The sequence below is a fragment of the Aquarana catesbeiana genome, linkage group LG10 (genome assembly GCF_042186555.1).
Source record: "Aquarana catesbeiana isolate 2022-GZ linkage group LG10, ASM4218655v1, whole genome shotgun sequence".
In the NCBI taxonomy this organism is placed as follows: Eukaryota; Metazoa; Chordata; class Amphibia; order Anura; family Ranidae; genus Aquarana; species Aquarana catesbeiana.
In genome coordinates, this window is record NC_133333.1 from 256593416 (window position 1) to 256609721 (window position 16306).

The 16306-nt window shown below is 41.6% G+C and overlaps 1 protein-coding gene across 5 annotated transcripts in view; it reads right to left on the reverse strand.

The window, feature by feature from the left end:
• KCNAB2 (potassium voltage-gated channel subfamily A regulatory beta subunit 2) overlaps positions 1-16306 on the reverse strand; it is a 319692-nt gene that overhangs the window by 216343 nt on the left and 87043 nt on the right. For all 5 annotated transcript variants that reach the window (XM_073603686.1, XM_073603683.1, XM_073603687.1 and 2 more), the window contains exon 2: positions 6449-6568. In XM_073603686.1, coding sequence (XP_073459787.1) covers positions 6449-6525 — 77 coding nt within the window. In that variant the 5' untranslated portion in view covers positions 6526-6568. The remainder of the gene's footprint in view (positions 1-6448; positions 6569-16306) is intronic.

Consider the following 16306-nt stretch of genomic DNA (forward strand, 5'->3'; position numbering starts at 1 on the left):
CGGCACACATAGTAAGGAGAAGACCTTTTGGTGGATGGCCTGGTGTCAAGAAGGGCAGCAAAGAAGTCACTTCTCTCCAGGAAGATCATCAGGGACAGACTGATATTCTGCAAAAGGTACAGAGATTGGACTGCTGAGGTCTGGGGAAAGTCATTTTCTCTGATGAATCCCCTGATTGTTTGGGGCATCCGGGAAAAAATCCTTGCCTGGAGAAGGTGGGGGGGCTCCCATCAGTCCTGTGTCATGCCAACAAGTAAAGCATCCTGAGACCATTCATGTGTGAGGGCTTCTCAGACAAGAGAGTGGGCTCACTCACAATTTTTCCTAAGAACACCGCCATGAATAAAGAATGGTACAAAAACAGCCTCCGAGAGCAACTTCTCCCAACCATCCAAGGACAGTTTGGTGATGAACAATGTCTTTTCCAGCATGATGGAGAACCTTGCCATAAAGTCATAACTAAGTGGCCTTAAGACCTTATTCCCATTGAGAACTTGGCGGTGAACCAGAAAACCCCACAAATTTGGAGAAACTACAAGCATTGATTATGCAAGGATGGGGGGGGGGGGGGGGGGGGGCATCAATCAGGGTGTGGACCAGAAGTGGCAGCATGTCAGGGGGAATTGCAAAGGTCTTGAAAACGAAAGGTCAAGACTGCAAATATTGACTCTTTTCATAAACTTCATGTAAATGTCAATAAAAAAACTTATGAAATACTTGTAATTATACTTCAGTATCCCATAGTAATATATGACAGAAAGATCTACAAAAACTGAGGCAGCAGAATTTGTGAAATTTAATATTTGTGTCGTTCTCAAAACTTTTGACCATGGCTGTAGACCGTGTTCCCTCTTTCAATAAGGGGGAGGAATACTGTCCTATTGTTGGTGTCAGTGGGAGGAATAGTACCCCATCATTGGTGTCAGTGAAAGGAATAGTGCCCCGTCATTGGTCTCAGTTGGGAGGAGAAGTGCCCCATCATTGGTATCAGTGGGAGGAATAGTGCCCCATCATAGGTGTCAGTGGGGGGATTAGTGTCCTGTTGTTGGTGTCAGTGGCAGGAACTATGCCCCACTGTTGCTGGCCGTGAGGCAAATACTGCCCCAGGGGTTGGATAAAAGCAAGCAAAGGGCCGCAGTTTGAAGACCACTGCTATAGATCTTCAGGCACAAGTGGGAGGAATAGTGTCCTATTGTTGGTGTCAGTGGTAGGAATAGTGCCCCATCATTGGTGTCAGTGAAAGCAATAGTGCCCCATCATTGGTGTCAGTTGGGAGGAATAGTGCCCCATCATTGGTATTAGTGAAAGGAATAGTGCCCCATCATTGGTGTCAGTTGGGAGGAATAGTGCCCCATCATTGGTGTCAGTGGGAGAAATAGTGCCCCATCATTGGTGTCAGTTGGGAGGAATAGTGCCCCGTTATTGGTCTCAGTTGGGAGGAGAAGTGCCCCATCATTGGTATCAGTGGGAGGAATAGTGCCCCATCATAGATGTCAGTGGGGGGATTAGTGTCCTGTTGTTGGTGTCAGTGGCAGGAACTATGCCCCACTGTTGCTGACCGTGAGGCAAATACTGCCCCAGGGGTTGGATAAAAGCAAGCAAAGGGCCGCAGTTTGAAGACCACTGCTATAGAGCTTCAGGCACAAGTGGGAGGAATAGTGTCCTATTGTTGGTGTCAGTGGTAGGAATAATGCCCCATCATTGGTGTCAGTGAAAGCAATAGTGCCCCATCATTGGTGTCAGTTGGGAGGAATAGTGCCCCATCATTGGTGTCAGTTGGGAGGAATAGTGCCCCATCATTGGTGTCAGTTGGGAGGAATAGTGCCCCATCATTGGTGTCAGTTGGGAGGAATAGTGCCCCATCATTGGTGTCAATGGGAGTAATAGTGCCCCATCATTGGTATCAGTGGGAGGAATAGTGCCCCATCATAGGTGTCCTGTTGTTGGTGTCAGTGGCAGAAACTATGCCCCACTGTTGCTGACCGTGGGGCGAATATTTCCCCAAGGGTTGGATAAAAGAAAGCAAAGGGCCGCAGTTTGAAGGCCACTGCTATAGAGCTTCAGGGTCAATTTTAATTTAATTAAGATAAAAACTGTGCAGCCCCCCCTTCCTCCGCACTGTGTACCTCACTCCCCTAGGAGAATGAATTGATCAGTGCTCGCTGTGCCTCCCGGGGTATACATGTCACATATCCCAGGAGGAATAGCCCTTCATTCAGAAAGGAGCAGGGGGGTGTGCCTAGCGCAGTGTCATCGGGAGGCCCACAGGCTGAATCCAGGAAGAGCCAGCTGGCCTCTCATTGACGTCACAAGCAACACAGTGGCTCGGGACCGAGCTTGAACAAAAGACAAGAGGATCTCAGCGAGACAACACTGGATCCTCTGGATGGGCGAGTATCTGAAATGTGTACAACAGACCACCTGGTAAGTAGGGGTTAAAAAAATAAATAAAAATGGTGAGAGGGGGCAGATGAAGATCCACTTTCACCTACTGAGCTCTGTAAATAGACTTCTTCAGTAGAGCAACTAAGATGAGCTTTTCAAACATGTGAAATGGAGGCGAGGGCTCCTCCTGCTGGCTGCATCTGTATTTTTATTGTTTTTAAGCTCAGGGGGTTTGAAATGTGCAATGACAATGAAAACAGGAAACAATCTTATCCTGGGAGTTTATAGGTGTCCCCCCGCATTCAATCAATTTCCCATGAGAAAAAAAAAAAATCTTTTCTGCGTACAGGGCCAGACTGAACTATGTATGTAAAATGTTGCATTGTGTATATATGTGCGTACTATTGATAGGTGTACTGATTGTATATATATATCTATATATACCACAATGGACTTATCAGTGCCTGACCTTCAGAGCACGTTCCCGGAAACGGCGGCTCCTACGCACATGCGTGGGAGCGACGTCATCGCGCCCCTGGTCACTCATGAAGGAAGACGGGAAGAAGATGTCAGCTGTCTCAGCGGTGACATCGCCGCGGCACTGGAGGGCTTCGTTCTCAGGTAAGTCTATCACAATGTGCTAGTATGTGATGCATACTAGCACATTATGACATTGCCTTGCAGATAATTTTTTTATTTTATTTTTTTAAATCACATGCAGTTAATAACTGCTTTAAGCTGGCCATACACTAGTAGAATTGTGGTAGAATTTTTTTTGTTTTAAGAACATTTGTTCAATGTTCTAATCATTAGTGGGGTAAAATCGAAGTTTGCTATTTGAATGCTGTAACGAGAAAATCTCTTTGTAGTGGGGGCTGTGCCCGCACTGTAAGAGGTAGATGCTCCTTTTTGTCTAAGGGAGAGGAGAAAGCAGATCTACTTACCTGATCCTCTGATCATCCCAGTGGCTCCTGTCTCCCCCTCGTTGTCTAGCAGCCTTGAGTGGTGGACTGTTCCTGACGTCATCACGCCAATAGGACTGCTCTGAATGTGAGGACGTCAGGAACAGTCCATTTCTAAACGATGGGGGGAGCGCCATTTGCCAGTGGATCGGAGGATTGAGCAAGTATTAGGCTTTCTCCTCTGTCCAGGGCAAAATCAGCAGTTAACCCTTGTAGTGCGGGCACAGCCCCACTGAAAGGGAAAACTTTTTTTTTTTTTGGAAGCATGCCCGATGAAGGGGTCCTACGTGACTCCGAAACGTTGCAGTGTTCTTGTGATGTGATCATGTAATAAACAATACGTTTGGACGCTACTACGTTGAGCCATGGTGTGCTGGCAAATAAAGTCGGGTCCATAAATATTGGGACACGGACACAATTCTAATCTTTTTGGCTCTATACACCACCACAATGGATTTGAAATGAAACGAACAAGATGTGCTTTAACTGCAGACTTTCAGCTTTAATTTGAGGGTATTTACATCCAAATCAGGTGAACGGTGTAGGAATTACAACAGTTTGTATATGTGTCTCCCACTTTTTAATGAACCAAAAGTAATGGGACAATTGGCTGCTCAGCTGTACCATGGTCAGGTGTGTTGTTATCCCCTCATTATCCCATTTACAAGGAGCAGATAAAAGGTCCAGAGTTCATTTCAAGTGTGCTATTTGCATTTGGAATCTGTTGCTGTCAACTCTCAATATGAGATCCAAAGAGCTGTCACTATCAGTGAAGCAAGCCATCATTAGGCTGAAAAAACAAAACAAACCCATCAGAGAGATAGCAAAAACATTAGGTGTGGCCAAATCAACTGTTTGGAACATCCTTAAAATAAAGAATGCACCGGTGAGCTCAGCAACACCAAAAGACCCGGAAGACCACGGAAAACAACTGTGGTGGATGACGAAGAATTCTTTCCCCGGTGAAGAAAACACCCTTCACAACAGTTGTCCAGATGAAGAACACTCTCCAGGAGGTAGGTGTATGTGTGTCAAAGTCAACCATCAAGAGAAGACTTCACCAGAGTGAATACAGAGGGTTCACCACAAGATGTAAACCATTGGTGAGCCTCAAAAACAGGAAGGCCAGATTAGAGTTTGCCAAACAACATCTAAAAAAGCCTTCACAGTTCTGGAACAACATCCTATGGACAGATGAGACCAAGATCAACTTGTACCAGAGTGATGGGAAGAGAAGAGTATGGAGAAGGAAAGGAACTGCTCATGATCCAAAGCATACCACCTCATCAGTGAAGCATGGTGGTGGTAGTGTCATGGCGTGGGCATGTATGGCTGCCAATGGAACTGGTTCTCTTGTATTTATTGATGATGTGACTGCTGACAAAAGCAGCAGGATGAATTCTGAAGTGTTTCGGGCAATATTATCTGCTCATAGTCAGCAAAATGCTTCAGAACTCATTGGACGGAGCTTCACAGTGCAGATGGACAATGACCCGAAGCATACTGCGAAAGCAACCAAAGAGTTTTTTAAGGGAAAGAAGTGGAATGTTATGCAATGGCCAAGTCAATCGCCTGACCTGAATCCGATTCAGCATGCATTTCACTTGCTGAAAACAAAACTGAAGGGAAAATGCCCCAAGAACAAGCAGGAACTGAAGACAGTTGCAGTAGAGGCCTGGCAGAGCATCACCAGGGATGAAACCCAACGTCTGGTGATGTCTATGTGTTCCAGACTTCAGGCTGTAATTGACTGCAAAGGATTTGCAACCAAGTATTAAAAAGTGAAAGTTTGATGGATGATTGTTAATCTGTCCCATTACTTTTGGTCCCTTAAAAATTGGGAGGCACATCTACAAACTGTTGTAATTCCTACACCGTTCACCTGATTTGGATGTAAATACCCTCAAATTAAAGCTGAAAGTCTGCAGTTAAAGCACATCTTGTTCATTTCATTTCAAATCCATTGTGGTGGTGTATAGAGCCAAAAAGATTAGAATTGTGTCCATGTCCCAATATTTATGGACCCTGACTATCTCCTTTGTCACTGTGACAGCCAATCACAGAGGTCATGTGATCAGGCAGATCTTCCTGCCCCCTCAAGGATAATAGCCCATTTGAAGGGAGACGGTGGGCTGGATGAGAAGGGGTTAAAGACAATGACAAAAGCTTCAATAGCAATATGCGTCTGAAAACTTTCCTCCATCTATTGAAAAATAAAAACATTTTGGTTAGTGTTCTACTTTAAATTTATTTTTTATTTTTTAATAATACACGTTATACTTACCTGCTCTCTGTAATGGTTTTGCATAGAGCAGCTCAGATCCTCCTCTTCTCAGGTCCCCCACCGGTGCTCCGGGTCCCTCCTTTCTGCCGAGTTACCCTCAGCTGAGAGCACCAAAACAGTGCAAATACACTAAGACACGTCCTAATCTATCTATATAATAACCATGAATATATCAAAGCACACATATTGGTGAAAATTGGGCCCCACCCCCTCGAGGGTGCCACCCCTTTTTCATGAAAATCCTTGAGGAAAAACGTAGTGACTCCTAATAAACACTTTACACTTTAAGTAGCTTGCAATAGGGGCACTCAGGCAGGCTCCCTCCTGAGCAGCTGCTCTGCCTGTCCATTCACACACAGGGCTGTGGCTTGGCCCCACCCCCTCTATTTTATTGGCTCACTGGCTGTGATTGACAGCTGTCTCAGCCAATTAGGAGGGAGAGTCCCTCGTGCACATCGCTGGATCAAACCTTGAGCCTTTACAACCAACTTTAAGTTCTGCCGGTTTCCGACATCCGCCTGACATTGAACACCTTCTGTTCAAAAGTGAATCACTGTGCGTCCTGATGACTGAACAGAACTCTGCAATCTTCTCTATATACGGTATATATGGAAATGTAGTGACTGCAGGAAAACCATGTGCACAAAGAGTGGCAACATTGTTATTTTTTTTTTTAAACAGGGGTGTGGTAACATTCATGATACGAAGACGTGTGTACAGGTAGGTAGGCACGGCTGGGTACAAACCTGATCACACCAAGATATGAAGCTGGACATAGAGTGGGTGTGGCTCATGCAGGTATGTGATGGGGACTCACCTGTAAATCATCCCTGGGGAGCCAGTCTGTCTCAGTGATAGTCTAGCCGGGGAGTCCGTGGTGGATTCTGGATACATGGAGCCAGCTTCAGGTGCTGTGCTCAGTGTGCCGGCCTAGAGACTGCAACAAATACAAACAGAAAAAGGTAAAATATACAACAACAATAATAATAATAGTAATAATATATAAATAATAATAGTAACAATAATAATAATAATTAACAACAAATAATGATAAATAAAAAATAATAGCAGTAATAATTAACAAGAATAACAATAATAATAATAATAATAATAATAATAAATAATAGTAACAATGATAACAATAATTAATAAATAATAATAATAATAATAAATAAACAAATAATAATAGTAACAATAATGATAACAACAAATAAAAATAATAACAACAACAACAACAATAATTAAAAGGCCTACATGACTGCGTCTGCAGTCAGAAAGAGCAAGACGGTAACAATAGACTTTTTACGCTGTGCAGTCACAAAGGTACTAGAATTAAAACAGGATACTTAGGCTCACCACACATATAACTATCTGATAGTAAAATCTCCTTTAGATTTATGTCGTGCAAGAGCATGCCTAATTGGATACAAATTAATTGGACAGATTGGGTAGTTCCTCATATTACATAGTACACATGTTACAACTCTGGAAGTAAATTGCTATCTATTTCAACATCCTAATCAACACATTTTGCAAACTTATCTCACTTCCTCAGAATTGTGTTCTTGATATCAGATACTGTAAGTTAAAAGATTTGTTGGTCCAATGACAAAGATCACATATAATAGGATACAAGAAATAAAAAAATTATAAAAAGAGACAGCAACAAAGGTAAAAGGCAGTAGGAGAAAGGACGGAAATATAAACTTTGGGAGCAAATCCAACTCACTCCCACATATGAATATAATAGGATTAGAAGACACTGTGCTACAAAAGATCTACAATACATACACTGATCCTGTAGGAGATCCTGTGTTACAATATATATATATATATTATAGTGGGGAGGGAAAGTATTCAGACCCCCTTATATTTTTCACTCTTTGTTATATTGCAGCCATTTGCTAAAATCATTTAAGTTCATTTTTTTTCCTTATTAATGTACACACAGCACCCCATATTGTACACACAGCACCCCATATTGTACACACAGCACCCCATATTGTACACACAACACCCCATATTGTACACACAGCACCCCATATTGTACACACAGCACCCCATATTGTACACACAGCACCTCATATTGTACACACAGCACCTCATATTGTACACACAGCACCCCATATTGTACACACAACACCCCATATTGTACACACAGCACCCCATATTGTACACACAGCACCTCATATTGTACACACAGCACCCCATATTGTACACACAGCACCCCATATTGTACACACAGCCCCCATATTGTACACACAGCACCCCATATTGTACACACAGCACCCCATATTGTACACACAGCCCCCATATTGTACACAGCACCTCATATTGTACACACAGCACCCCATATTATACACACAGCTCCCCATATTGTACACACAGCCCCCCATATTGTACACACAACACCCCATATTGTACACACAGCTCCCCATATTGTACACACAGCACCCCATAATGTACACACAGCACCCCATATTGTACACACAGCACCCCATATTGTACACACAACACCCCATATTGACAGAAAAACACAGAATTGTTGACATTTTTGCAGATTTATTAAAAAAGAAAAACTGAAATATCACATGGTCCTAAGTATTCAGACCCTTTGCTGTGACACTCATATATTGAACTCAGGTTCTGTCCATTTCTTCTGATCATCCTTGAGATGGTTCCCGCATGGAGTTTGCTAAAAAACACCTGAAGGACTCCAAGATGGTGAGAAATAAGATTCTCTGGTCTGATGAGACCAAGATAGAACTTTTTGGCCTTAATTCTAAGCAGTATGTGTGGAGAAAACCAGGCACTGCTCATCACCTGTCCAATACAGGCCCAACAGTGAAGCATGGTGGTGGCAGCATCATGATGTGGGGGTGTTTTTCAGCTGCAGGGACAGGACGACTGGTTACAATCGAGGGAAAGATGAAAGCGGCCAAGTACAGGGATATCCTGGACAAAAACCTTTTCCAGAGTGCTCAGGACCTCAGACTGGGCCGAAGGTTTACCTTCCAACAAGACAATGACCCTAAGCACACAGCTAAAATAACGAAGGAGTGGCTTCACAACAACTCCGTGGCTGTTCTTGAATGGCCCAGCCAGAGCCCTGACTTAAACCCAATTGAGCATCTCTGGAGAGACCTAAAAATGGCCGTCCACCAACATTTACCATCCAACCTGACAGAACTGGAGAGGATCTGCAAGGAGGAATGGCAGAGGATCCCCAAATCCAGGTGTGAAAAACTTGTTGCATCTTTCCCAAAAAGACTCATGGCTGCATTAGATCAAAAGGGGCTTCTACTAAATATTGAGCAAAGGGTCTGAATACTTAGGACCATGTGATATTTCAGTTTTTCTTTGTTAATAAATCTGCAAAAATGTCAACAATTCTGTGTTTTTCTGTCAATATGGGGGGCTGTGTGTACAATATGGGGGGCTGTGTGTACAATATGGGGTGCAATATGGGGTGCTGTACAATATGGGGTGCTGTGTGTACAATATGGAGTGCTGTGTGTACAATATGAGGTGTTGTGTGTACAATATGGGGGGGCTGTGTGTACAATATGGGGTGCTGTGTGTACAATATGAGGTGCTGTGTGTACAATATGGGGTGCTGTGTGTACAATATGGGGTGCTGTGTATAATATGAGGTGCTGTGTGTACAATATGAGGTGCTGTGTGTACAATATGGGGTGATGTGTGTACAATATGGGATGCTGTGTGTACAATATGGGGTGCTGTGTACAATATGAGGTGCTGTGTGTACAATATGGGGTGCTGTGTGTACAATATGGGGCGCTGTGTGTACAATATGAGGTGCTGTGTGTACAATATGGGGTGCTGTGTGTACAATATGGGGTGCTGTGTGTACAATATGAGGTGCTGTGTGTACAATATGGGGTGCTGTGTGTACAATATGAGGTGCTGTGTGTACAATATGGGGTGATGTGTGTACAATATGGGATGCTGTGTGTACAATATGGGGTGCTGTGTATAATATGAGGTGCTGTGTGTACAATATGAGGTGCTGTGTGTACAATATGGGGTGATGTGTGTACAATATGGGATGCTGTGTGTACAATATGGGGTGCTGTGTACAATATGAGGTGCTGTGTGTACAATATGGGGTGCTGTGTGTACAATATGGGGCGCTGTGTGTACAATATGAGGTGCTGTGTGTACAATATGGGGTGTTGTGTGTACAATATGAGGTGCTGTGTGTACAATATGGGGTGCTGTGTGTACAATATGGGGTGCTGTGTGTACAATATGGGGTGTTGTGTGTACAATATGGGGAGCTGTGTGTACAATATGGAGTGCTGTGTGTACAATATGAGGTGCTGTGTGTACAATATGGGGGGGCTGTGTGTACAATATGAGGTGCTGTGTGTACAATATGGGGGGCTGTGTGTACAATATGGGGTGCTGTGTGTACAATATGAGGTGCTGTGTGTACAATATGGAGTGCTGTGTGTACAATATGAGGTGCTGTGTGTACAATATGGAGTGCTGTGTGTACAATATGAGGTGCTGTGTGTACAATATGGGGTGCTGTGTGTACAATATGGGGTGCTGTGTGTACAATATGAGGTGCTGTGTGTACAATATGGGGGGGCTGTGTGTACAATATGAGGTGCTGTGTGTACAATATGGGGTGTTGTGTGTACAATATGAGGTGCTGTGTGTACAATATGGGGTGCTGTGTGTACAATATGAGGTGCTGTGTGTACAATATGGGGAGCTGTGTGTACAATATGAGGTGCTGTGTGTACAATATGGGGTGCTGTGTGTACAATATGAGGTGCTGTGTGTACAATATGGGGAGCTGTGTGTACAATATGGGGTGCTGTGTGTACAATATGGGGTGCTGTGTGTACAATATGGGGTGCTGTGTGTACAATATGGGGTGTTGTGTGTACAATATGGGGTGCTGTGTGTACAATATGGGGTGCTGTGTGTACAATATGGGGAGCTGTGTGTACAATATGGGGTGCTGTGTGTACAATATGGGGTGCTGTGTGTACAATATGGGGTGTTGTGTGTACAATATGGGGTGTTGTGTGTACAATATGGGGTGCTGTGTGTACAATATGTGGTGCTGTGTGTACAATATGGGGTGCTGTGTGTACAATATGGGGTGCCGTGTGTACAATATGAGGTGCTGTGTGTACAATATGGGGGGCTGTGTGTACAATATGGGGGGCTGTGTGTACAATATGGGGTGCTGTGTATACAATATGGGGTGCTGTGTGTACAATATGGGGTGCTGTGTGTACAATATGGGGTGTTGTGTGTACAATATGGGGTGCTGTGTGTACAATATGGGGGGCTGTGTGTACAATATGGGGTGCTGTGTGTACAATATGGGGGGCTGTGTGTACAATATGAGGTGCTGTGTGTACAATATGAGGTGCTGTGTGTACAATATGGGGTGCTGTGTGTACAATATGGGGTGCTCTGTGTACAATATGAGGAAAAAAATGAACATAAATGATTTTAGCAAATGGCTGCAATATAACAAAGAGTGAAAAATTTAAGGGGGTCTGAATACTTTCTGTCCCCACTATATATATATATATATATATATATATATATATATATATATATATATATATATATATATATATATATATACATACATACATACACACACATTTGTTAAACAGGTAATTCGGGTATTTCCAAATTAACAAATTTTTCCCGAAAATTTGGTAGAAAAAAAAAACAAAAAAAACAATTCAGAACGAAACGAATTGCACATGTCTACTCTGGGAAGGGCAACCAAACTGATAAGAGGCATGGAGGAGCTCAGCTATGAGGAAAGATTAGAGGAACTGAATTTATTCACTTTTGAGAAGAGGAGATTAAGGGGGATACGATCAACATGTACAAATATATAAGGGGTCCATATAGTGAACTTGGTGTTAAGTTATTCACTTTACAATCAACACAGAGGACACGGGGGCACTCTTTATGCCTAGAGGAAAAGAGATTTCATCTCCAAATACGGAAAGGTTTCTTCACAGTAAGAGCTGTGAAATGTGGAATAGACTCCCTCCAGAGGTGGTTCTGGCCAGCTCAGTAGATTGTTATAAGAAAGTCCTGGATTATTTCCTAGATTTACAGAATATAACTGGGTACTGACATTTATAGGTAAAGTTGATCCTGGGAAAATCTAAATTTGCCTCTCGGGGATCAGGAAGGAATTTTTTTCCCCCGCTGTAGCAAATTGGATCATACTTTGCTGGGGTTTTTCACCTTCCTCTAGATCAACTGTGGGTATAGGATTGTGTATATGGGATTGTATGATATTATTTTTTATTTATTTATTCATTTTTATGGTTGAGCGAAATGGACTTGTGTCTTTTTTTTCAACCTGATTAACTATGTAATTAAAGGCAGTGCTGGAGAATAATAGAGGCCACACAAAATATTGACACTTTGGGCCCAATTTGGACATTTTCACTTAGGGGTGTACTGACTTTTGTGGCCAGCGGTTTAGAAATTAATGGCTGTGTGTTGAGTTATTTTGAGGGGACAGCAAATTTACACTGTTATACAAGCTGTACACTCACTACTTTACATTGTAGACAAGTGTCATTTCTTCAGTGTTGTCACATGAAAAGATAGAAGAAAAGATTTACACAAATGTGAGGGGTGTACTTACTATTGCGAGATACTGCAATATATATATATATATATATATATATATATATATATATATACACACACACACACCCATCCAATAGAAGATCCTGTGTTACACTGTATATAATGATCCTGTAGAAACCCTGTCTGGCCACTGGAGGGAAACAAAGTCAGGGGATGAGAAGGCTCTTGCAGGGATAAAATACACTTGTCATCTCTGCTGGCTTTACAAAGGATTAGAAAACATTATTTTACTAGTTAAGTTTGTGGTTGCCACTTTTTTGCATTGCTGTGGCGGTAGATTCCTATGTCTAGTAAATGTCCGGTACAATCTATGATCCACCAAATACTTTTCCTCCAGTCCTAATTCCAGCTCCCTTCACTGACCCATAGGGGAAAATATTTGCTTCCTTTACGATCTACTATTCCAAGTTACCTGATAATTTTACGAGTCCAATAATTATATGTTACCATATTAGGCAAATAACTGGTTTACTTCATAGCATGTAAAGTAAGAACACTAATGCCGCGTACACACGGTCGGAATTTCCGACAACAAATGTTGGATGTGAGCTAGCTGTCGGAAATTCGTGTGTAGGCTCCATCAGACATTTTCCGCCGGAATTTCCGACAAACAAAACTTGAGATCTGGACCTCAAATTTTTAGACGACAAAAACTGTTGTCGAAAAATTCCAATCGTGTGTACACAATTCCGACGCACAAAGTTCCTCGCATGCTCGGAATCGAGCAGAAGAGCCGCACTGGCTATTGAACTTAATTTTTCTCGGCTCGTCGTACGTGTTGTACGTCACTGCGTTCTTGATGTTCGGAATTTCCGACAACATTTGTGTGACCATGTGTATGCAAGACAAGCTTGAGCCAACATCTGTCGGAAAAAAAATCTACGGTTTTGTTGTCGGAAAATCCTATCGTGTGTACGGGGCAGCAGAGTAAAAAAGTTACAGTGCTATCATCTAAAGTAAACAAAAAATAAAATTCTGAAAATAAACAGGTAACTAAAATAAACATCTAATTCATCAAAAAATGTATATTGTGTCAATTCATCTCAAAGAAGTAGATCCATCACTACTATCGAAACATCACTGAGAATACATCAATAGTATACAAAGTGACAAGCACAAAATAAACAAACAAATCAAAGTGTCCAGAAAATAAAGTCACCAAATGTCCTGCACACAAGTGCATAAAGTAACTTTTCATATATAAAAGTGCTTGTGTCCGATAAACAGTGGTTTAAAGTCGCCTTTCTCAACCTTTTCAACACAGAGGAACCCTTGAAAAAAAAACAAAAAAACTTTCCAGTCTAAAGCCTCGTACACACGATCGGATTTTCGTCCGGGAATTGTGTGATGACAGACTGCCGAAAATCCGACCGTTAGTACGCTCCATCAGACAATTGTTGGCCAACTTTCCCGCCAACAAATGTTGGTTATCAGGCTAGTACATTCTCGGCGGACAGCGGTCTGTTGTGAGATTGTCGTATCGTCTGTACACAAGTCCGTCACACAAAAGTCCAAAGTACAAACACGCATGCTCGGAATCGATGCTCACTAAACACGACATTAGCAGAAGGTGCCCAAAAGGTGGTGCTCAAGAGCTTAAAATTTCACGTAGTACGTCACTACGTTCGTGTTTGTTGGCCGACAATTGTGTACCGTTTGTATGCAAGATAAGATCCCGGCACACGCCTTTCAGACAAAAGTCCGGCACTTTGTCTGCGGAAAATTCGATCGTGTGTACGAGGCTTTAGGGAACCCCTGCTAATAATGACTATATCTACAACTCATGATACATTAGTGTGAGGGTCACTGGGAACAATTCCCCCCTTATAGATAGGTAAAAAATATCAATGGTGTGAGTGGGAACTTATCTGAGAGGCGAGGCGGGGGTTGCTTTGAACCCTTAGCAGCCCCTGGAGGAACCCTAGGGTTCTATGGAACTCTAGTTGAGAAAATCCTGGATTAAAGTGCCCCATGCATAAGTACACAATATTTCTGCAGCAACAAGAGCCGATCGAGATCATATCCATACTTCAAAACCTCCCCCCCGCTTCCTGGCCTGACACCAAGACATCTAAGAAGAGGTCTTAAATAAGGGAAGTTCTATTTCCAGTCCCTGTGACGTGACACCGACCTCTTGGCATGTTCCTCCTGCCAATCATGTAGCCGGGGGGAATTATTGATGAACTGTACACTACGAGAGGAATGGCCGAGATCTGATGACCCAGATAAAATCTGCAGGAAGACTTTTAAAGTAGTGCCGCCACCTAAATACAGCACAACCCCTTTGTGACCACAGGTCATGGAAGTCTAGGCGACTACTATACATCGATAGCCAATTTGCATTCCAACTCGTTTTTATAATGTTTTTAAGGACATAGAAGGATTTTATTTTGTTTTAATAAATATACTATATATATATATATATATATATATATATATATATATATATATATATAAACACAAATATTATATGTATAAATAAACACATATATTCAATAATGAAAAAAATATTTAAATATTATTATTATATTATAGATATAATATATCTATTTATAATTTTATATATATATATATATATATATATATATATATAGATAGATATTTTTTTTAAATAATTATATTTAATATTTTTTTATTATTGAATATTTGTGTTTATTTATACATTTAAAACATATACGATTTTAAATACGTTTTATTATTATAATTAGTTAAATTGATAAGAATGTTTTACAAAATGTGTTTTACGCTGAAACACAGTGATTTCTTTTTAACCCCTTTCCCGCCTAAGGGTAAAACAAATCTTAATGCCTACGCACAATTTTGCAACTCCGACATGTGTTAGTAAAACTGTACATATCATCACAACTACTTTGTGTGCCCAGGTGGATTATACCGTGCTTTTTTTTTTTTTTTTTTTTTTTTAATTAAAACTGGGATTTCATTTGGGTAATGGATATCTCTTTTTATTTTTATTTTTTTTTAATATTGAAAGAAAACTGGTCCAAAATCGTAATTTAGCTGTATATTTCTTGCTACTACCATAACCTTCCACCAAAGAACAACTTAAATTAATGTGTATGTTAGTTATTGCATGATGTACCTGGAGTACAGCTCAAAAACAATAGTGTGCATTTTTTTTTATCCTACCTAAAAACACACATAGACCGACACTGATTTAAAAAAAAAAAAAAAAATGTCGAAAATAAATACTGACCCTGACCCAAACCTTGATCAAACCTTGACCTAGGTATTTTTTGTATTTTATTTTATTATTATTTTCTTTACACAAACTTTTTTTTTTTTTTTCTGCTAGGAGAAAGATAGAGAGATACAATGTACGAGAAAACACGGTGGCGAGCTTCACAGTGACTGACCACTGTGATAGCCAATCAGAGGCTATCACAGTGATCAGGTGACCCGGAATCGGGAGTTCTGGGTCCCGATTGATAGTGCAGGGCCCGGGGCTCTCTGTGCTGGGAGCACGCCATGCGACAAAATATGCGGCCCCACAGAAAAAAAAATATTTGTGTTAGGTTGACGTGAAAGGGGTTAACTTTCTGACTTTTGCTTTTAACAGCCCCTGGCTGCTCTGTGCAATACTCAGGAAGAACAATGATAGCACAGGGCGCAGGTTTGTTTTTATAAACAAACCCATGTGGTCCCTACAATTGGCTGCCATAGCGTGTCACATGATCGGGACCCGGAGAGGTTGGGTTACGAGTTAGTGACAGTGTAGTCTTGGAACTAGAAGCCCCTACTGCTGAGACATCTTATATCCAAATGAGATACATTGATTTATGCTCCTGCATCATGCTTGGGGAAAGTTCATCTATAGATTGCGGGTGAGTAAAGACTTTAAGAAAAAGCTACAAGCTGGTGGAAGTAAAATACCTTTAAAGTGACACTAAATTATTTTTTTTTGCTGCTGCTTCGATCCGGCTTCCTGTTAGAGGTTGGCTACATTTGTTCTCCATGGTCACATTGTATGTAACAACGTAGC